The sequence below is a fragment of the Aulonocara sp. 'chitande type north' Nkhata Bay genome, linkage group LG23 (genome assembly GCF_057382095.1).
Source record: "Aulonocara sp. 'chitande type north' Nkhata Bay isolate Kocher_YH1m ecotype deep benthic linkage group LG23, A_spYH_male_GT1.1, whole genome shotgun sequence".
NCBI classification, from domain to species: domain Eukaryota; kingdom Metazoa; phylum Chordata; class Actinopteri; order Cichliformes; family Cichlidae; genus Aulonocara; species Aulonocara sp. 'chitande type north' Nkhata Bay.
The window spans coordinates 21,222,951-21,244,834 of NC_141365.1; the positions used below are offsets into that span (position 1 = coordinate 21,222,951).

Consider the following 21,884-nt stretch of genomic DNA (forward strand, 5'->3'; position numbering starts at 1 on the left):
TCTGTATTGTGCCATAACTAGTTGAGCACAGCAAGGAACGGGGCTCCACCTTGTGGCACTTTTCAGCAATTGTGCTCTACTTTGTTAAATTATAAAGAATGGAGATAACTAAATCGGGGAAATTAAACAACCAAAATCTTGTCTTCTCACCCAAAACACTTAGCCTCTAAGGCAGGAATACACACACACAATCTGAAACACCAAATCTGAGTCTAAATAACAGAGCATCTTCAATGGGTCCCTTATCCTGCCAACAGATTTTAACTACCATCTTGGACTGCAGCTTGCGATGCAGGTCCGTGAAGAGCTTCTCCACCTCTGTCAGGCTCTGATCTTCAACTGCATTCCCAGATGTTGGAGTTTTAGTCCATCCAGCTGCAGACTAAGGAGAGCTTTTGGCCTTTATTTGGCAAATGTTGGAAGGAAACACAAGCTTATCACTCTACCTCTTAAGAGTTCGTTAATAGTTAATAGCCCACTGGTGCTCAGGAAAAGTTGAGGTCATCTCTGGGCTTGGATTTGGTGGTTAGTTTGTATCACTGCTGTAACTGCAATGCTTTAAACTGAACTTTGGTTAACAGATCTAGAGTAGCACTGCTGGAGAAACTTGTTGAAGTCAAAGAGATCATGAAAATAGCTCAACAGATGAAGATGATTCAGGAGTAAACAAACATAATGAGAACATTTTAGAGCCTCTGTCATGTATGAATAAACAGTAAAGGGGTGTACAGTGCAGCTATAACCTCTGTTTATGTTAACAATCTGTTGACTGGTTGCTACAAACCTCTGGAAAAATTCCCAGAGAACTCCTAAGACCACGTTGGCTTTTTGGTTATTAAATGGTCAGAATGGGAAATTCATAGAGTTGTGCTCAGTTTACACAGCATCATTGCCTTAATAAATTACAGTATATGTAGACCTGTTCAATTTACATTTATAGTCAACACATTAAGATCCATTTTGAGCAGGGAAATCCTGCCCAACCTGAAAATTATCAACACATCCCACATGTGTTGTCTGTGTAGTAAATCCTGGTTTAGGATATGTTGTTTATCAGAATAGTAATGGACTATGAGGCCATGCCTGCCACTGTAGTGACTGCTGCTGTTTGTGCTATCTTGTTTGTATCTGAGCGCGAACTTTGACCTCCTTCTGCCGGTTTGATTTTCTATCTTTGTTCATATAAAAGCTGCTCTGATGGCACTTTAACTCTCTGACTCTTATTGCTGCAAACCAAGGCTTGAATAACACCAGAGGCCAGGGTACAATACGTCGACAATCTTTATTGGGGCCATGTTGCTTAACAGGCTTGAATGTGAAGTGATTGACGTCGATGGTTTGTGTCTACTCATCATCGCTTCCTCGCATCTTTTCGATAACTTTGCCTATCCACTTGGTCATCCTGAACAGGTGAGTGTAGAAGCCGTACTTCCCATCGCGATCGCAGCCCTCGCTCCATGACACGATGCCGATCTGATACCAGCGGTTCTCTGCCGGGTACTGCACAGGAAGACAGTTTCAAAATAAGACTCATTGTTTGCAAAGGCAGCTATTCTAAATTCTCAGATTGAACCTTTTGTAAATGGTAGAAAAGTCTTTTCAGAGCTGAAAGAACGAAAAACTCTATAAATATTTTAACTCCTTTTTCAGTTTTTAAGCAAAAATGCCAAATAACACTTAACTGTGAGTATGTATTGCTTTATATTGTAAGAAAATAAATGAAGATTTAGGCTGCCAGTTAGGCATATCTGAAGATTACGTAGTTATTCAACTTCTTGTTACTATCCCCCCTGTCTAGAGTTTGCAAAAAACCCTGCTTTTTAATATGTTATATTGTTGTTATGAGAAGAATCTTCAAATCTGTCTTTAAGTTTTAAACTCAACTTTGGGCATTAAAATTGATGAAGTTTTGGGCCGATGTTGACGAAACGGTTTGGGAACCCTATGTTTAAAGATCCTGCCAGAAAAAAGGCCATTCCAAAGAAAAACACAAGTATGTTTCATATGGGACTAAACAGCTGTGTAGGTTTAAGAAATTTGCCCAATAAACCTCACTAACTGGGAATCCTCACTAGTGAATAGTGAGTTTCAGTTCCTACCTTTTGGGTGAAGGTTTCTGGTGCCAAAGGGTATTTGGTAGGTGACCTGAACGTGAACTGCATAATGTTACTGAAACAATGCCAGAGAGAATGTCGGCCGTCATCGAAGCTAAAGGCAATCCAGTGAAATACTGGTGTATGATTGTGCAGTGTATATGTTTTAACACTATGTTAAAGTGCTGTGTGGCACTTTTCAAAACCTAGTGATTTTAAAGACCACAAAAATAATTTATAATCAACTACATGAAAGAATACGGAGTTAAAGCGATAAATAAAATCACATAAATCCTGAACAAACTGTGTGAATCAAATCATCATTGGTGTCCCAGAGAACACACATTTTCCCCTAGAAACCTTTGACATGGAGTTAAACTGGTCTCTAGGCCTGTGTGACTCTGAATTTAGTTGGAGAAAGCATGGCTGTATGACTTTGGCACAAACGAAGCATTGGTAATTCCTAATAAAAACATTTTGCATTTTCAGTAATTTTATATATTTGGGTTGTGGTAAAACATATTAAAGCCATAAAATACTGTTAAAATACTGTTAATGTCCAGATAGATTTTCAGGAAATGTTTAACATTTTTAACGTGTCAGGAACAAAAGTCTAATTACATTGTTCTTCTTGATGATTGAGAATGCATCAAGACGAGGAGTCAAGGAGGCCATTTACGTGAAAAGGGAAAGAGGGGGCCTAAGGGTACATCTTTCACCATCGTGATTGCAGCCATTCCCCAACTCTCTGTGAATGGTACTCATGGCCATTGATCAGTGGGTTTTGGTCAGTGGTTGTTGATCAATGGTCATAAGAATTTGCATAATTAAGATTAAGGAACTGACCTCCCAGCCCATTGTTCCTTCAGTGGGCTGGTTTCAGTCATTATGCAAATGTACTGTTTATAAGTTTGGGGAAAGCTGCAGTCAGCTGAGACTGAAGACGTCACTTAGATGAGTGACGAAACGTTTCTCCCACAAAACGCTACATCCAGATGAACAGAATCAACTTTTTGGATAATTACACTGTTGTTCAACTTATAAACAAGAAAGCATTAATTTTGGATATAAATGTTAATTTGATTCTATATGTAACAGTTAACACACTGTGTACATATTTTATTACTATGCGTTAATTAAAACAATGTCCTGAATTTTTAGCAGATTAAATTAATGTATATGTGTGATATTTACATTAAATGTTACAAAGCACTGAACAGAACATATGAAAATCTGTTTAAGTGTTAATATACTGTGTTTTACTGGGCTACTCCTTCTGCAACTGTCTTACACTGCCTTCACTTCTGTGTGTTCTCGTGCCGTCGGTCTTATAATTTATTTAACAAATATTTTATTAAACAGCTGCTTGAGATATAAACCAGATGTTATCTAATGATAAGAAATGGTAAAGAGGAGACTTAATCTATCATTTGTTCTTCTTTCATTGTGATTCTCACCTTCATCACAAAAGGTCCGCCGCTGTCTCCCTCACAGGCGTCTCCACGATGGTTATCGTCTGGTTTATAACCTGAAACAACCAGAGACTGTAATTATAGAGAAACTATGACACCTTCAGGAGATGCAGGATCATCCTGAGAGAAACAACCAAATTCCATTCAGTGCAGCCAATGAGATGGCAGCATCACTCAGCACACCAGGGGTTTATTCAGGATCAAACAGTTTGACCAAAAATAAGCCAAAGATAAAATATAAACAAGCATTTTCTTGAACAAATGTGGAAAATCTTTTGTTTTGTTTTACCAGCACAGAACATGTTGTCTGTGATCTTGACTGAAGTGGAGCTGCGGCAGATGTTCTGGTCCACTATTGGTAGGTGGATTTGCTGAAGGACTGATGTTAAATTTCTCACTGCAGGGTTCCAGCTTTTCTTCAGGCTCCCCCACCCGGTAACTCGGCCCTTAAAGCCTTCAGACATCAGACTGCCGGAAAAAATACCAGTCAGATATATCACAAGGCCTGTCACCATCCATAGTATAAACCTCACTGAACCAAAGTGTCTCTGACCACAGTTCTTAATAGCACCCTCTACTGGCGCAGTCTTTGCATTACTTTAGACTTTCCAAGAAGACAGAAGGAATCTGTGGGATCTGAAGAATCTTTTAACCCCCTGCAGGATAACTGGAGAAAGGAAAATCGATATCTATGGAGAAATAGCTATGTGACCAAGTTTGAGGACCTGACTTGATTTAATCAAATTGTTGTTTACTGAGGACTTTAAGCAAAGTCCTTGGCACAATAATAAACTGTGTTGATACCTCCCCAATTAATATTTCTAGCAGTATTCAACACCATATGAACAAAATAATCTCTCCAGCAAGCTCTATGTCGGACCCAGAGTCTCCCCCACATAAAAACGCTCCAGATCACTTGACAGAACTGGAAATTCAATTCTCCATTCAAGACACATTTTCACTTGTTTCCTTTCATTTGGTGGGAAATATAATTAAAGAATTTGGTCTGAACTTGTCAACTTTTAATTGGTTGCAAATGTTTGTCTTACAACTTGGCGACGGGCTTGCTGGGCAGGCAGATAGGATGGATCTTATCAGTGAACGTGACCGGCCTTCTCATGTGCAGCAGAGCGATGTCACAGTTCAGGTTTTCCTTCCAGTTGTACTTGGGGTGGACAATGATTTCATCAATTACCACAATCTTCTCAATGCCACGCTCAAACCTAGAAAAAAATGACATAATTCCAACAGGCCTTCAAATGAAACTAATGATAATTAAGACAGACACGCCTTTTTACATGGTGCTTCTGTGTTTTCCCAGGCGGACCAGTATATCGCTGACAGTGAAGTTCTTGTTCCAGGGTGGGTAAAGGATGCAGTGAGCTGCAGTGAGGATCCACTGATCACTGATCAGACTGGCTCCACACAAAAACTCCTGTGGGCTACGCTTGTACAGCATCACCTGCCTGCAAACAACAAAATTATTTATTAAGTTAGAAATATAAGTTGAGTCAAAAACAGTTTGTATCTTAATGGTTCTTTTATTTATTTCTGATTGGCAGGATCCCACAACCTTTTTTCTTTTATTTATTAATTGTAGTGAGTCAATTTTTCTTTCTTGGTGTGTTTTCTAAGGACATTGTCAAGATTTAAAAGCTATTGATGTTTCTTCTTTTCGGTATATTCTTGGCAAAGGAGAATCTTCATTGGATGTTTGCTCTTACAGTTCTAATGGGCAGAGTGAGGCCTGTAGATTCTGTTGGATCTACAGTGTAAAAAACTTGCGTGGGAAGAACAAATGTGTCAGGATTGCACCATTTGTGAGGGGAAGAATGTAATCACAGATATATTCCTGCAAACAGAACATTTCTTTGGCCTCAATATTTAACTGCTCACTGTGGAATGTATACATATTACTAATTTGTCACTTACCACTGTTTAGATTCCTCCATCAGCTGACACAGAGGTCACCCAAATGAGTATGGATGTGGCGTATGGCTATGCATAATAACTGGAAGACCTGGTCCACCCTTTGCATCATAACCTGGGCCGGCAGCATGACTTTCAAATCTGTCTCAGCTTTTTTACAACAAAGAAAAGATACCGAAAACCTTCCCTGTTTCATACTTTTATTTATTTGCTTGATGTTACTTACTGTAAGTCTTTGAATCAGCGAAGCCTGCAAGCACAGACCTAACAGAGCCCTTCACTTTTTCTATTTCCTTGCTACCTCAGCTCTTTCTTTTGGGTATTTTATTTACCTTTGAAGCTACTTGATTTTCAAATTCCAATTTTATTTGTCACGCTCACAATCATACACAGTACAACATGTAGTGAAATGCTTATTGTTACGCAATGCCTATAGTAAAGAAATTTGCAAAATTTACAAATTTTATGTTTTAGTAGTTTACAGTAAAAAAAATTACACTTTGAAAAATGTACATAAAAAGAGGCAATAAGAGTTCCATAAAAAAGATCTAACAGATTTAAAGAATAAATTAAGAATTTAACCTAACAGGTAAAGAGTAAACTAAGAGTTAAAGGTAAATTATAAGATAAAAAAAGTAGAATGTACAAATAGACAATTTAAAAAAGAAAGTATAAGAATCGTGCAAATAAACAGAGTGTCTGCGGCGATTTGATGTATAAGAGCCCAGACTACCCCTGGTTCAGGGCCCAAATAGACTGGGGGAAGAAGCTCCTCCTCATTCTTTCTGTTTTGACCTTAAAGGATTGACCTCAACAGTGAGAAAAGTTCATTGTTGGGATCGGAGAGGTCTATCATGATCTTTCTGGCTTTGGTCTTGCAACGTTTAGTGTAGACAGACAGCAGGTCAGGAAGCTCAGAGCAAATGATGAGGATGATGATGAAAAAGCTTTATTTATCACTTGCTTTTGGCTGAGCGCACCACTCTTTCAAGATCTTGTCTGTCCTGCTTGGTGCTGTTCCCATACCAGGTGCAGATGTTTCCCATCAGGATGCTCTTGATGGTGCAGGAGTAGAAGTTAAGCACCCTCAGCAGCAGATGGAAGTTTCTAAGCCTTCTGGGGAAGAAGAGATGCTGGCGAGCTTTCTTGAACAGGGTGTTGATGTGACATGACCATGACAGGTCCTAAGTGATGCAGACACCCAGGTACCGGAAGCTGTCCACTCTCTCCACTGGCGCATCACTGATGATCAGGGGCTCGTAATTCCTTGCCTGCTTTGTACTGAAGTCCATAATCAGCTCCTTAGTCTTGCTGAGGTTAAGCAGGAGGTTGTTCTCCTGATACCACTTCTCCAGGTCCATAATCTCCTCCAGGTAGGCCTTCTCGATATTGTCAGAGATCAGGCCCAACACAACAGTGTCATCTGCAAACTTGACAATGGAGGTGGTATCTGATGTGGCTACACGGTCGTAAGTATACAGTGAGTACAGCAGGTGGCTTAAAACACAGCCTTAAGGCACGTACTGAATGAGATGTAGGGAGAGACTTGTTTTCCCATCCTCACTGATTTGGTCTGTCTGTAAGGAATTTGAGGATCCACTGGCACAGTGATGAGCTGAGTCCTAGATCCTTCAACTTGGTGAAAAGCTTTAAGGGAATTATTGTCTTGAATGCAGAACTGTAGTCCATGAACAGCATCCTAACATAATTCCCTCTGCCAGTGTCCAGGTGACTCAGGGATGTGTGAAGCAGGTGTGATATGGCATTGTCTGTGGAAGATTAGTCTGGTATGCAAACTTAAGTGGGTCAATGGTGGCAGAAAGTGAAGAAGTGATGTGGTCTCTTACCAGTCCCTCAAAACACTTCATCACTGTTGATATCAGTGCTACTGTGGCTGTGCGATATGACCGAAATCTCATATCCCGATATAAGACATCTATCGTCCCGATAACAATATAAATTACAGAAATGTCACATTTTCTGTAGATTCTGTGAATCTCGGACAGCTCGATTTGCGTGAATTGTTTCCAGCTGGGCATCATTTACCTGGAGTCGAGTGTTTTAACCGATGTAAGAAACTTTACATTTTTAGACATAAGTTGTAACAGCCGCCGTTTACTTTGTAAGTATTTATTACACAGCGTGCTGTGGAGAAAAGCCTGTTCTAACATTTGAGTCTAAGGTTTATTTTTTAGCACCTGACGGCTCTTTTTGCTTCTCATCCATAAAAGCATACTTGATTCAGTTTATTTTGAAAAGCCTCAACAGGATCTTGAGCTTTATTGTGAAAGGTTTATGTAGAAAATAAACAAGCGGACATGCGTTGATTTTACCGTCGTTGTTGCTAATGACAACACATAAAAACAGGCGCTTGTCTGTCCGTAGTGTGGTTATATTAAATATAAGAGAAAGAGAGAACTTTAAGGAATGTAATATAGCCACTACAGTGACCATCCAAACTATGAAAAAATATTGCTGTAAACAGTTTATTTTGCGACACCACGAAACAAACGATAAATGAAACAATAGATGTTTTTATATCGTCATCTGATATATATTGTTATATTGATGTGATGGCATGCCACACATGGTAAGCTCCACACCTCACCACCAGTTGATTCACGTTAGTTTAATTTACAGTCACTACTTTAATATATTCTACTTATTGTTCAATATTGTTTCTTTATTAAATGTATTTATTTTTCAATCACACCTTCCAATGTTTATATGGCGTGCACACATATTAACCTTGCAAGGTCAAAGTTCTGTTTTATGTTATATTAATACATCTTTCTTTGTTTGAGTTACCTGGGGTTTGGCTTCTCCTCCTGTCTGGTAAAAGGTGTGGCAAAGGGCTGGGAGACAGCCTAATTGGATAGCACCACATGCTTCATTGCCTGGGGGGTGTTTCATGTTTGTTTAATTGTTTTGTATTAGTTGGTTATATGGCAGCCATCTTGTTTTCCCCCGTGTGTGTCATTTGGTTTAGCTAAGTCAGTATTTAAGTTTCCCCATGTGTCATTTCAGCAGGTCAGTTTATCATATGTTTGTTTGAGGTTTTTGTTAATTATTATCTTGAGTTTAGTCTATTGAGTTGACCTCTTTTATTGGTCTGCCTGTTTAAGTTTTGGCTTTGTTAAATATATTTTTGGGTCAATAAAACCCCTTTTTTGAATTAAAACCACCTGTGTCCTTTATGCTTTACTGCTTGGTCCTTGACAATCGAACAGCCCTAAGTGCTACTGGACGATAATCATTGTGGCAAGCGGGCTGTTGTTTCATAAAAACAGGAACAACGATGGACTGTTTGAAGTACATGGGAACCACTGCTTGGGCCAGGGAGAGGTTTAAGATCACTGTAAACACCGGTACTAGCTGGTCAGTGCAGGCTTTCAGGACCCAACCAGGGATTGCATCTTCTCCTGCTGCTGTTCACTCTCCTGAACAGTCGCACTGTTGTAGCTGTGACTCTAGTTTTTCCCCGTAGCTCCGCTTTGCCTTTGCAACCACGCATGCGCACATTGTAAACAGCCTTGTATTGGTCCACATTACTGGAGATGCGACCCGCTTTGTAGGCAGTGGTGTGCGATCTCAGAGCGTCGTGGATGTTTTTATCCACCCACGGCTTCATACACTAGTTTCCTGATATATCCCACAACCACTTACGTAAACATGTTGATGCCATCAGAGCTGCACCAAAACATGTTCCAGTCTGCGTCATCCAGTGCATCCATCCAGCGTGCAATCTCTCTCCTGATTGGTGCTTCCTGCTTTAGTCTTTGTAAACAGACACGAGGAAGATGATGGTGTGGTCCACTTTTCCAAATGCCGGCAGAGACTGTGCTTTGTAGCAGTCTTTGAATGGATTGGTCTAATGTCCTTGTGCCCCTGGTGGGGAAGGGGATGTGTTGGTGAAGGTTATGAAATGTGCATTTGAGATTTACTCTGTTAATAGCTCCCATAACAATGAGAGCAGTATCCTAGTGAAGTGTTTGTTTTTGTGTGAGAGCCTCATGTAGTTCACATAAGTCTGAGTCCGAGTCTGAGTCCGTGTGTGACAGAATATAAACAGTGCAGGCAATGACCGCAGTGAATTCCTGAGGAAGATAGAAAGGGTGACATTTATTGATCAAAAGTTCCAGATTGGGTGAGCAAGAGCTTGTGAGTGGAAAAATGCTTGTGCAGTCGCACCATCTCTTTTCTTCCTCGGTGCCATTGTTCTGTTCATTTCTTTTCTTCGGTAGACCGAGAAAGTATCGCTAGGTTCAGCAATGTCTCGGTGACAGTGTTGGGAAGGTTCGTTTTAAAATGTATTCCACTACAGATTACAGAATACATGCCCCAAAATGTATTTTGTAACATATTCCGTTACGTTACTCAATGACAGTAACGTATTCTGAATACTTTGGATTACCTATTATATTATCGTGCTTTTTACAACTAAATGAATGTACTATTGCTGCGTGTGAATTATTACTTTTACTGAAGGTTCCTCGCCATACCAATACCGACAAGATTTTTAAATCTTAATATAAAATGAGTAACAGTAGCGTGGGCATTCGGTAAGGCTGCACATTTTGCAGTGATCTCATATAGAAAACTATTCTGCACGTATATAAAACAGGTCCCCGGCTCTGAACCGTAGTAAAGGGACCTCTGGCTAATGCGTTGGGTTGGTGTCGGGCTCATAGCCAAAAACTAGCTTTACTTTGTTGTGTGGGTCAACTTTGCTAGCGAGAGACAGAGAAAGGCGTCGAAAGGCTGCTCCAACGGAACTTATTGTTTCGGAGAAAAACACGAAAAAAGTGTACAGTCGAGTCTTAATAGCTTACTTACAACTGGGCTCGTCAGGCACTTTTTTTGGCTGCAGTGGTTATTATTATATTTGCATGGTTCCAGCTCCCGTTTCTGCTCGATGACAGCTCGTACTTTTCCTTTTTCTCCCTCCCTCGCTCACAGACACATAATGTGTATAGCAGTCCATTCTCCCTGCAGCACAGACTAAACTGTCCATGAGGCTACATTCTTTAGAGCTATGCCTGTAACACTCTGCCTATTGCCTTCATATTAAATCATTTTTGTGAATATCTTTTTAAAATATTTCTTCACGTCATTATGTGGGCTGCAAGTAGAGGTGACATGGGCCGCGAGATTGAGACACAGGCATTAGAATAGAGAGGGCATAGCCGAACATATGAAACAGGAAAATACCGCCGTGTAATCCCTTTATTTCAGCAAAGTAACTGTATTCTAAATACCACCTTTTTTAAACGGTAACTGTAACGGAATACAGTTACTCATATTTTGTATTTTAAATATGTAAAGGCAGTACATGTATTCCGTTATTCCCCAACACTACTCGGTGAAGCAGAGGATGATGCAGTCCCGAACAGAGATGGGCAGTAACGCGTTACGCGTTACTGTAATCCGATTACTTTTTTCGAGTAACGAGTAAAGTAAGGGATTACTATGGCAAAAACGGTAATTAGATTACCGTTACTTTCCCGTAGGAACGCTGCGTTACTGCGTTACTAAAACCGTGATTTTTTTTGCAAGAATGTCTCATGACAGTGACGTAAGCAAGTGCGACGTTTGTGACAACAGCTGTGTGCAGATCAACAATAGATCATATATCGAGTGCGGGAGAGAGTATGAGCGTGCAGGGTTTAAAGCGTGGAAGTACTGACCTTACTTTAAGTTTGATTCCATAAAAAGTGACAAAAACATTAGCGTCCATTGAGCGTGGGAAGAAAACTTCTTTTTACAGCGAAAAAAACCCCTAAACTTCCAAGCAAGCACCGAGTGCGCAACGACGTAATGGGAAATTCACAGAGCTGCCATATCCTTCCACTGACCGCTGCGGCTCACCTGCACCAGGGTAAACCTCCGCCTACCCTGCTCCTGCTTTACAGGTGAAAATAGAGCAAAAGGACCGCTAGTCTTTGACTTTATTTTCTGCTGTGTTTTACTTGCATCTATTTGAAAGAGTGAGTGTAAACACAAAAAAAAAAAAAAAAAAAAAAAAAAAAATTTATGTGCTGGAATGTGCAGAAAATAGGTTTTGTCACGGCGAGTGAGAGGAGCCGTGTGGAGGAGGAAAAGGAGGATCCACACGCAGGCAGTCGTGAAGGTGTAAAAGGTGATTTATTGAACACAAAAGGAGAGGCAAACGGCAACACGGAGAACTAAACTAAACTGGGAAACAACTAAAACTACAAAGCACAAACCTGAATGAGAATGAGCAGAGGAGAATGATGATGGACAGCAGGGAGAACACACGGGTGAGACATGGTAGATACACAGACGGACCAGCAACTACAATAACGGAGGACATGACTTAAATACACCCAGAGAACACAGGGGAATTACACACAGGTGGTGGACACAGCTGACGAGACGAGACAGAGGTAAAACTGAACACACTCACATGAGACCCAGACCTTCACAATAAAACAGGAAATGAGAACACCACACCAAGACGCAGACCTGACACTGAGAGACAGACAGAATGACACATGGAACCTGAACTAAACTAAACGTGAGATACAACAGAGAACAAATCCTTAAACATGAAACTCAAATAATAAACATCATAATCATCATCATAAACACAACAAGAGAACAGGAAAACAATCCCTGATGCAACTAAAACCAAAACATAATAACCTCAAACATGGAATAACAAAAACATAAAACTCCACATACTGGGTCCAACGGACCCAGACCCGTGACAGGTTTAAATATTAAACAAATTTCTTCCAGTCAGTGAATGTTGCATATAATTACATTTTTGCTTGATGCATGAAGTTAAAAGATTAAAACTAATAAAACAAGTTTTAAAAAGGGACTTTTCCATTTGATTACATTTTGTATGATGGATTATGTAGAAAAAGTAGAATTGGGCTGAGAGATCTATCGCTTTATCACCTATTCAGGTTGTAAATCGTGTTTTAAAAAAGTAACTAAGTAACTAAGTAATTAATTACTTTTGAAAATAAGTAATCAGTAAAGTAACGGGATTACTTTTTTGGGGAAGTAATCAGTAATTAGTTACTGATTACTTTTTTCAAGTAACTTGACCAACACTGGTCCCGAATGTCTCTCTGAAACTTGACTCTGGCCCTGAGGTCATCACCCTTGTTCTTGATGGACTGAAGATTGGCTAGCAGTATACTGGGCATGGATACACTGTGTGTGTGTGAGCCCCTAGCATATGTTACTGTTTTTATGTTTTAGGTGCTATAGCACTGCAGTCTCCTGAATTTTGGGATAAATTAAGTATATCTTATGTTACTTTGATAATCTCCTGATGGGAGTCTGATCTGTTTTGACAGACATCCAGAACAATTTTGTCAATCATCCTTAAAGTCATGTTTATCTAGTGTCATTACCATGGAGCCGAGGCCACTTCAGCGTCATCATCCTGAATGATACGACACCATCTGCTGAAAAGCATGCATGCTTCGTTTGCATCTGTTTTGTTCTTCTTTTCAAACAGGGGACGCTGTCCACAATCTACAGCACAAGAAGTAAATAAAAACTTTGATAGATGGTCAAACACAACAAAACTATTAACAGGCTAGATGGATCACCTGCTTCTTGAATTGTTCTCTTTCAGCTTTTTGGGGTACAGGGATTACCTGATGCTTGCTGTCACTGCCCATTAAGTGCACTCACCATCCTCTCCTTGTCCAAACGTGCGAGGACTGAAAAGGTTTTTCCTGGCCTGACCTAAGACGGAGCGCTCCCTGCCTTCGGTCACAGTTGTTTGCTCAGGCCCTAATAGTAGGGCATCTGCAGGAAACAGGTGGCCAATTGGAAAGGTAAGGGGCAGGTAAACAGGTGGATTTATTTAATAGTGGATTGTAGGTTTGTACTCTACCACATAGCTGCAGATCACAGTAGTCCATTGTTATATTTCCAGCAATCCTGACATAGCACCAGGGGCCCTCATAGTCACCGTCAGGATTTCGGCACTTGTTGGTCTGCAGCTGAACTTCAGGGATGAACTCTTTGTCCCGACTGAGGGTTTTTACCTCCGGTAATGACCATGGCAGGCAGGTGTGACCTCCTATGGTAACACTTAGGTCCCCATTATATTCTATACCATAATTGGGCAAGCACAGTATAGGTTTGTGTGGTTTCGTGGCCACAGTGGGTGGGACAAAGTCTTCACCTTCAACAAAAATAAATAAATAAATAAAAAAGACAGATCAGCTGGCACAACAAGGAGTGGATACTGCAGAGAAATTTAATCCTAGATTGTATATGAGCCCTGAAACACTCCAGGATGTAAGAAGAGTTCAGCAATGATGTGGAAACCAAAGACTGTGGAAGAAATTCAGTGACTTGTGAGCAGCTCATTTTAGGTGTTGACATGGCTTTCCAACATTACTAGCACAAGAGTTTCAACTAGCCTAAAATGGTGCAAGAATATTAATTATTATCATTTGTGACACAGGACCCCGTGAACATACATATGCACGCACTGGCGTCAGGTTGGATTAACAGTCCTTTTTATTTGTGGCAATGCAACAACCATGGCGCCAACTCCTCCGCAGCCCCTATCAGCTGCTCCAGCACCACAGTGGTTGGATTAACAAGGGTAGATTAACAATCATTTTATTTGTGGCAATGCAACTGCGGTTTTTAGCCTTGATCAGCTCAGGACGCAGACACTCCTTGCTTGTTGCCACACACTCCTCTCCTGCCTGACTGTCACTATCAAAAAGAGCAGACACACAGTCAATTAACCTGCGAGGTACACCTGTTCTTCCCACCTCTGTGCCGCCTTACGAGCTCACTGAAACCAGAAACCATCGCACCTCCTTTTTGGTCTTGGAGCACGGGCATGATGTTATTGTGACACACTAATGTGTGGTCACATCAGGAGTAGTACTTGTTAAAAGAAAGAGAGACTTGTCACCGAAGTGAACCATGTGTAATGAGGTAGTTGCACCCCCCAGCCTCCGGGTGGCGCATTGTTCAGTGAGACAGAATAGCGAGGTCATAGGTCCTCCTCTCCAATATGGCAGAAGCGAGGCAAAGAGAAACTTCACCAGTCGTCTCTGTCTCATCATTTCCCTGTTTTGCAGGTTTGTAACCGGTAAAACTATAGTAAAACGGTTGTAAAATATTGATAAGAAACATAGCTAAATGTGGGGGTATAAATCAGCGGGTAAACGCTGTTATTGGTTACGTTTTATGAAGTAGAAGGACTGAAAAAATGCCAAAGCCCAGCCAGCCGCGGGCGCCATTTTGGTTTCCTTTCTTCACTTATTTCGGGTCGTTTAGCTGAATAAGCTCCTTGTTGTGTCCTGATATTGTGAATATGAATGTTAATCTGCTGTTGGCAGTGAAAAACGACTGTTTACTGGTTCTGAAAAGTGATTTTGAGAATGTTAAAGCTAAAGCTAAGCCTGTCGACATACACATGACTCTTTCATGTATTTGTGAGCCACTAAGCTAAATTGATTTAAGACCAAGCACTGGTATGTTGGTTAAAACAATCAGAATACATAGGTATTTGGGTTAAAAGTTAAAGAGAGGTAAAAATGTATTTGAACATGCATTTCATATTGTTTTGAATTGTCATTCGGAGAGAATAACCGAGTAAATGATTTGAAGGTCACTACACGTGAAGTATTCTTGTTTCCCATGTAAAGATCGTGGTATTGCAGCTTGAACACACAGACGGTTTTACTGTTATTTCTGTTGTATATAGAGAATGGTGATGCTGCAAATTAAAAATACATGTGATTGTATAAATAAATATGGCAGAAGCGAGGCAAAGAGAAACTTCACCAGTCGTCTCTGTCTCATCATTTCCCTGTTTTGCAGGAACATTTAATCTGTTTTACCGGCCCAAACTCTGGGTCGGTTACATTATCGCCGCTGTCTTCTCTACCTGAGGGCGCATCTGCTGGCCCCCCAAATGGTACCCCAGATACTGTACCTCCCTCCGTCCAACCGCACACTTCTTCGGGTTGGCCGTGAGCCCCGCCTGCCTCAGGGACTCCAGGAGTGCGGCCACCCGCTGCACATGCTCCGCCCAGGTGTCACTATAGATGATAACATCATCCAGGAAGGCGTCAGAATATTCAGTGTGTGGCCGCAATACCCGGTCAATGAGGCACTAGAATGTGGCCAGGGCTCTGAACAAGCCAAACGGATTGGTACAACCCACGAATTGGTACAAACCGTACAAAGTGAAGAAGGCAGTTTTTTTCCCCAGGACAGACACGTGAATCTGCCAGTTCTTAAGTTTCTCCAGTGCCAGTGTGAAAAATTGGGCAATGCCCAACAAAGAGTTCGTCGACCCGGGGCATTGGATGCACATCAAACCGTGACACTTCATTCAACTTAAAATAGTCGACACAGATCCGTATTCACCCATTTTTCTTAACCACTTAAGAACTATGGGGTTATACCACCCACTGTGAGACTCCTCCTATTACTCCCAGCTTTAGCATCTCAGAAAATTCCTCCTGCACTAATTTTTTTTGTTTGTTGCGGCAGCCTGTAGGGCCGTGAACACACCATCACGCCAGGCTGTGTTTCAAAATGGTGCTCTATGAGAGAAGTACGGCCGGGGAGGGGGGAGAACACATTGGCAAAGCACCATTGCAACACAGCAACATCCGCTCTCTGGGCCTGTGCAAGATGGTCGTCACAATGGACGGAGGCAGGGATGGTGGATTTTGGCACCTCCTGCCCCAACTCATCTTTCTCCTTCACCAGGCTCTCCAAAGAAGTGGTTTCACCCGTGATTGTGCCCACCCCTAAGATCCTATATGTATGTGTAATGAGAGTGTGAATAATGTGAATGTCTAAGTTGTGGGATAAAATTGAGGCAGAGGCAGCCAGAAGGGGACGGGGGGGGGGGGGGTAGCCTCCTCTGCGCCCTGGTGACATACCCCTACTCCAAGGCCCTGCATGTGTGGGTGGTTGTGGTGGAGCGGGAAGAGGGAGGCAGCTGGAGATGGGGAGGGAAGGAAGGGAGGGGCAGGTAACCCCTCCCTGGGGCCAGCTCCCCCGCTGACCCCAGTAGGCACTCCCACACTCCGCGACCCGCCAGGGAAAGGGGGCCCAGGCCCATCCAGACCGGGGCCCAGTGCAGCAGCGCCTCCCGGCCCCACAGAGCCCGGGACAGTTCACCCAACCCCACCACAGAGAAAACTGCACCCACCCCACCATCCACTCATCTTCCAGGCTACATAAGACAGTAAACGCCCAGGCTGAGATCTTCCTCCACCTCTCCTGTATCTCCCCCTCCTGCAGAGAGAGTCCCTGAAGAGAGGAAAGCTCCTGCAGATGTGACCATCTCCCCCACCAGTTGAAGAGCCCCCCAGGTGGCTCGACGCACCGGCGGCACCCTGCTCCAGGGCTGGGCCCCCATGCACCCACCCGCCCACAACCCCGGCAACACACCAACCAGGACCCAAGCCCCCGAGGCCCGGCCCGGGCCCCAGCCCGGAGACGGAGCACCCCCAGAACCTCACGCCCATCCCGGACCCACCCAGGGGCAGCCAGGCTACCAGGTCAGTAACCCACGTCCGTCAGCACAGACCCTCCCCTAGCCCCGCTGCACGCAGCCGCGAGGAAACAGTCACCCGAGAGCCAACAGAGCCCCCAACCGGACATGACCGCTACCCCGGGTTGAGCCCCCCAAGGAAGATGCCTCCGGGGAACCCCCCGACGCCCTAATCACGGAGTCCATATTACCATCAGGGTGTACACCTCACCCCTGGCGTCGTTGCCCACCTCTCAATTTTAAATACACTTAGACATTGAGGGCTATCAGGAGGGACTATGCGCTCACCTGCTGCTCTCTGGCAGGTAGCTCCATGCCCTCCTGGGTTTTAATTGCACCTTAGAACACACATGCATCAACACTACAATGAGCGGGTGGAGGGAGGTTTGGAGTCTTCTCCCACCCCCATTCTCTGCGGCCTGCTGGAGCGGGAGGGCTAGGAGGAGTTGGCCGTCCGACTGCGGTCTGGAGTGTGGGGCCTCCCTGCTGCTACGGAGTCGGGGTGGTCTGCCTCTCCCCACCGCAGGGAAAAGGGTAACACCACCTGGGTCTGGGTGCAGTTCCCCCCTCCAGGGGCAAGGGTACCTAGACCCGGTTTGTAGAGTACGCTTGGGGAGTGTGATCGTGTGTACAGCGTCTCTTTATGTCTGTCTCCACGTTGGTTGAGTGTGGAGTGAGTGCATATGAGAGCATGAGGGGGGGAATGGATGTTTGTGTCTGTGTGTGCCTGTATGTCTGTGTCTATATGTCAGGTTGGGTATCAGACACCACCTCTCTGGGGACACCTCAGGCCCTCCAAGGTTTGGAGGCCTATCTCCACCTACCACCACTTCCCCTGCCGGTGGCGGACTCCCTCAGGTGTCGGTGCGTTGGTGGTTCTTTGTGTCTGGGGGTGGGCGCCCAGGTACACACCGGCTCACTCCTTGGCGGCCGCTTATCGGGGCCTGGAACCTGGGGCTCGCTCGGGACCACTTCGGAGGTGGGGTGCCCCCGGCCTCTCGGCCTGGGGCTCGGTCACTCAGGCACAGCTGGCTGCCGGCGGAGCTCACGGGCGCGTCACTGCAACTCCCCCTGGCTTCTGCTCCGCGGCTGCTGAGTGAACCCTCATCTGGGACTCTCCTCAGCTCTTGCTGGGACAGTGGCGCGGCTGCCCCTCTGTTGGTTTTCCATGGTCTCTTGTGTTCTGGGGGCCTCTGGATGTCTGGAGTTTTGATCTCCTCCATACCTGCTTCATACCCTGGAGGACGGGGCTGTGGCCCCCCCCCACACTCCCTAGCACATCGTTACATGGAGAAACCTTTGGAATACAAGCATGCTGATCCACACAGGTATGCACACGGGTGTTCACTGCTCGTAGACTTAAATTACACCTTTCTTGGCTACTACTTCGAAGCACATCTGTCCTGCGTGCTGCACAACAACATTGAATATTTAGTATATACTGCTGTTTACACTTAGCTAGATTAATGCGATGGTGTTGTGTTTAGTATGTTGCTTTGTTTTTTTTGTCTTCTATTCTTCTCTCAACAGGTGATCCAGGAGATTTTTATTTTTTTTCTCCCCCCCTTTCTCACTGTCCCTCTCCCCTTCTGTTTTTCCTTTCCTTCCTCTTTCTTTCTCCCTTTCCTATCCCTCACTCATGTCTGTCCCGTCTGTAACATCTGAAAATAAAATATAATAAATAATAAAAACAAAGATCGACCAAATGGACCAATACGGCAATGCCACGAAGATCCATTTGGCAAAGTAAATCCATTGGGTATCCTTGTTGGTCTTCAGACAACAATTCTGATGGCTAAAGAACCAAATGGGACAGGCAAAAAAAAAAAAAAAAAAAAAAAAAAAAAAGTGGTTTCACCCTCTCTCCAGGCTTTAAGGAGGTTGAGGTGGTAAATCTGTGTGGCTCCTCCCCTGTCCAACCGTACTACCTTATAGTTAAAGTCCCCCACTCACCGTGTGACCATGATGGGTGCTTGCCACTTGGCAAGCAGTTTGGAGCTGGAAGAAGGGAGCAATACAAGCACTTATCCCCCCGATGAAAATTGCCTGAGTCTAGCCGCTCTGTTGTACAAGCTCTGTTGACGCTGCTGGGCCTGGAGTAAATTTTCTCGTGAGAGCCACCCCAAAGAGTAAAGCTTTAATCTCAGGTCCAGCATGTATTGAGTTTCATTTTTTGCAGGGCTCGGATCTTCCTCCCAGTTTTCTTTAATCACGTTGAGCACTCCCAGTGGTTGCCTGCCGTGGCTACCTGCCACGGGGGGTGCCACAGCAACTCAAAGGGAGAAAATCCCGTGGAGGCCTGGCACACCTCCAGCACTGTGAACAACAGAGGATCTAACCAGCAATCCCAATTGCATTTATCCTTGTGAATTAACTTATGGATCATATCATGGATTTTAATGTTTTTAATGATTTTAACGTCTTATTCAGCTGATCCACCAACCCATCACTCTGAGGGTAAATGGTAAATGGCCTGTATTTGTATAGCACTTTACTTAGTCCCTAAGGACCCCAAAGCGCTTTAGACATTCAGTCATCCACCCATCCACATACACATTCAAAAGCTACATTGTAGCCACAGCCACCCTGGGGCGCACTGACAGAGGTGAGGCTGCCGGACACTGGCACCACCAGGCCCTCTGACCACCACCAGTAGGCAACGGGTGAAGGTCTTGCCCAAGGACACAACGACTGAGACTCTCGGAGCCGGGGCTCGAACTGGCAACCTTCCAATTACAAGATGAACTGCCAACTCTTGAGCCACGATCGCCCCAGGGTGGTAGATGCTAGTGCGAATAGATTTGCCCAATAATCCGTGTAGTTTCTTCAGCTGAGACTGAAGCAGTCACTTGGATGAGTGAAGAAACACTTCTTCCACAGACAACGCTACATCCAGATGAACAGAGTCAACTTTTGGGGAATCCGTATAGTTCCTTTAGTGTGCGAGACATGAACAATGTGCCCTGGTCAGTCAGTATTTCCTTAGGAATACCGACTAGGGAGATGACCTGAAACAGTGCTTGTGCCACGCTCCTCACGGAGATGGTGCACAGCAGCACCGCTTCCGGGTATCACGTAAAATAATCCACCAGGACTAATACAAAGTGATAGCCGCATGCACTCCGGTAAAATGGCCTGATGAGGTCTATACGAATACGTTCAAACGGGACCTGCATTAAGGGTAATAGATGCAAAGGTGCTTTTGGAATAACCAGCTGGCACTCTGGGCATGATGCACACCATCAGCGCACGTTGGCCCAGATGCTAGCCATTATATGCTCCACAGTTTTTTCACATCCCATGTGCCCTGCCGTGGTATGGTACCAACAACTGGGTGTCTCATTTGTGCGAGCATTGCGACTCACTCGATAAAGCCTATCGTTCCGCAATTGGGAATGCAGGTAAGCCAGCATGGCCTCAGGGCTGACCAGGTGACCAACAATATCCATCACTTGGTTGTAGGCTGAGTGTAGGGTGTTGTCCCGAGACTGCACCAGAGGAAAATCACCTCCGGTGGTGTGGCCCACGGATGATTAATATAAAATGATTAATAGAAACTTTTTGGGATTGGATTTACACAAAAATGCATTCTGTGGTCCCACAAAATGCATTTTTCTACTTTTTTTTCTTTCTAATATCAGTGAAGATTTTATCATATTCAAATGACACAATATGCATTGCTACATATATACATACATATACATATTCAAACCAAAGTACAATTTTGATCTAAATTATTCATATTACTGTTATTGTACACATTGCAAATACCCTTGATCCTACTTTAAAGAGGAAAGGAGTTCATTACCATGGTTTGCCACACAGCTGTGCAGGAGAAACAGCAGCAGAACAGCAGCAGGTTTTGATGTTGGTTCCATCATGATCCAGACCTCTGAGCAGATCCTCAGAACCAGATCAAGCAGTACTCAGTGTGTCCTTCTTTGTTTGTCCGTCTATGTCTCTCTGTCCGTCCTCTGGAGGGGGGGGATTATTGACCAAAGGGTCAAAGTTTGAGCCAGGCTGATGAGTCGGTTATGTTTAAACCTACATGTTTACTTTTTCTCAACAACTCGAGTCCTACTGTGAGTTAATACTGCTGGAGTTTAACACAACGGCTCTGAAACTATACATGAATTATTGTTTGGTATTAAAACATATGAGATTCATATGACAAGTCACAATTTACAAAATAACAAGTCCCTAAAAAATCTTAAAATGTCTTGATTTGGCCTGTATCATCTTTGGGACATTTCTTACATTCGAACACCTGCAGTGTTTTTGAAAGTAATAATAAAACCAGTTGTTCTGGTCTTTCATTACAGGCTAAAGCTATCACCTGGCAGTAGATAGATTCAGTTATCATAGTCTTGAGTTCCTGAAGTCAGCAAAACGATCCATTGTTCTGTCCAAACCCATTATACACAAAAATTATTCAACATTTAAAATAAAAAATTTTTAAATGTTAGGTCAAGTTCATTATTGGAGATGACACCAACCCTACCCCTATGGGCTGTTTTGGTTTTCTCTTAAATACAAGTATGGAGTTAGGCATCACCACCCACAGTTAATATGCACCAATGTGTTAGGGCTACAATGGGTTTTTGTTTTGGCCATGTGCTCAATAAGCAATGCTCCAGAAACTAGATGTTACATTTTAAATAAATACTCAAATTTTGACATCAGACTTTCATTTGGGTGTGAATATGGTCCTTAGCTCTTTCACCTCCAGTAAGTCAATTTTTCAACCATAGCAGGACATCAAGAAAAGACCACAATCAATTGTTTTCAACGTCTGATGATTGGTGACTGGAGATCAGTCGAAGGGCATATCTCTCACCAACAGGGACAGTCTCCAAC

At 43.4% G+C, this 21,884-nt stretch overlaps 1 protein-coding gene across 1 annotated transcript; it reads right to left on the minus strand.

Annotated features, from left to right (window-relative positions):
- Positions 1-1,263: 1,263 nt before the first annotated feature.
- LOC147301664 (prothrombin-like) lies at positions 1,264-20,993 on the minus strand. Its single transcript, XM_086282944.1, has 9 exons — positions 20,836-20,993; positions 13,377-13,670; positions 13,172-13,288; positions 12,886-13,009; positions 4,864-5,031; positions 4,615-4,788; positions 3,855-4,033; positions 3,551-3,621; positions 1,264-1,500 (listed from the first exon to the last, which is right to left on the minus strand). Exons 1-9 carry the CDS (start codon positions 20,906-20,908, stop codon positions 1,345-1,347), a joined length of 1,356 nt encoding a protein of 451 aa, XP_086139070.1. The 5' UTR covers positions 20,909-20,993; the 3' UTR covers positions 1,264-1,344.
- Positions 20,994-21,884: the final 891 nt, after the last annotated feature.

Coding starts and splice junctions, on each gene's coding strand:
- LOC147301664 (XM_086282944.1), bottom strand. CDS start 20,908: ATGATGGAACCAACATCAAAACCTGCTGCTGTTCTGCTGCTGTTTCTC. Junction 4,789..4,863: donor GGAAAACACAGAAGCACCAT/GTAAAAAGGCGT, acceptor ATTTTTTTCTAG/GTTTGAGCGTGGCATTGAGA. Junction 1,501..3,550: donor GCGGACCTTTTGTGATGAAG/GTGAGAATCACA, acceptor CTTCCTGTGCAG/TACCCGGCAGAGAACCGCTG.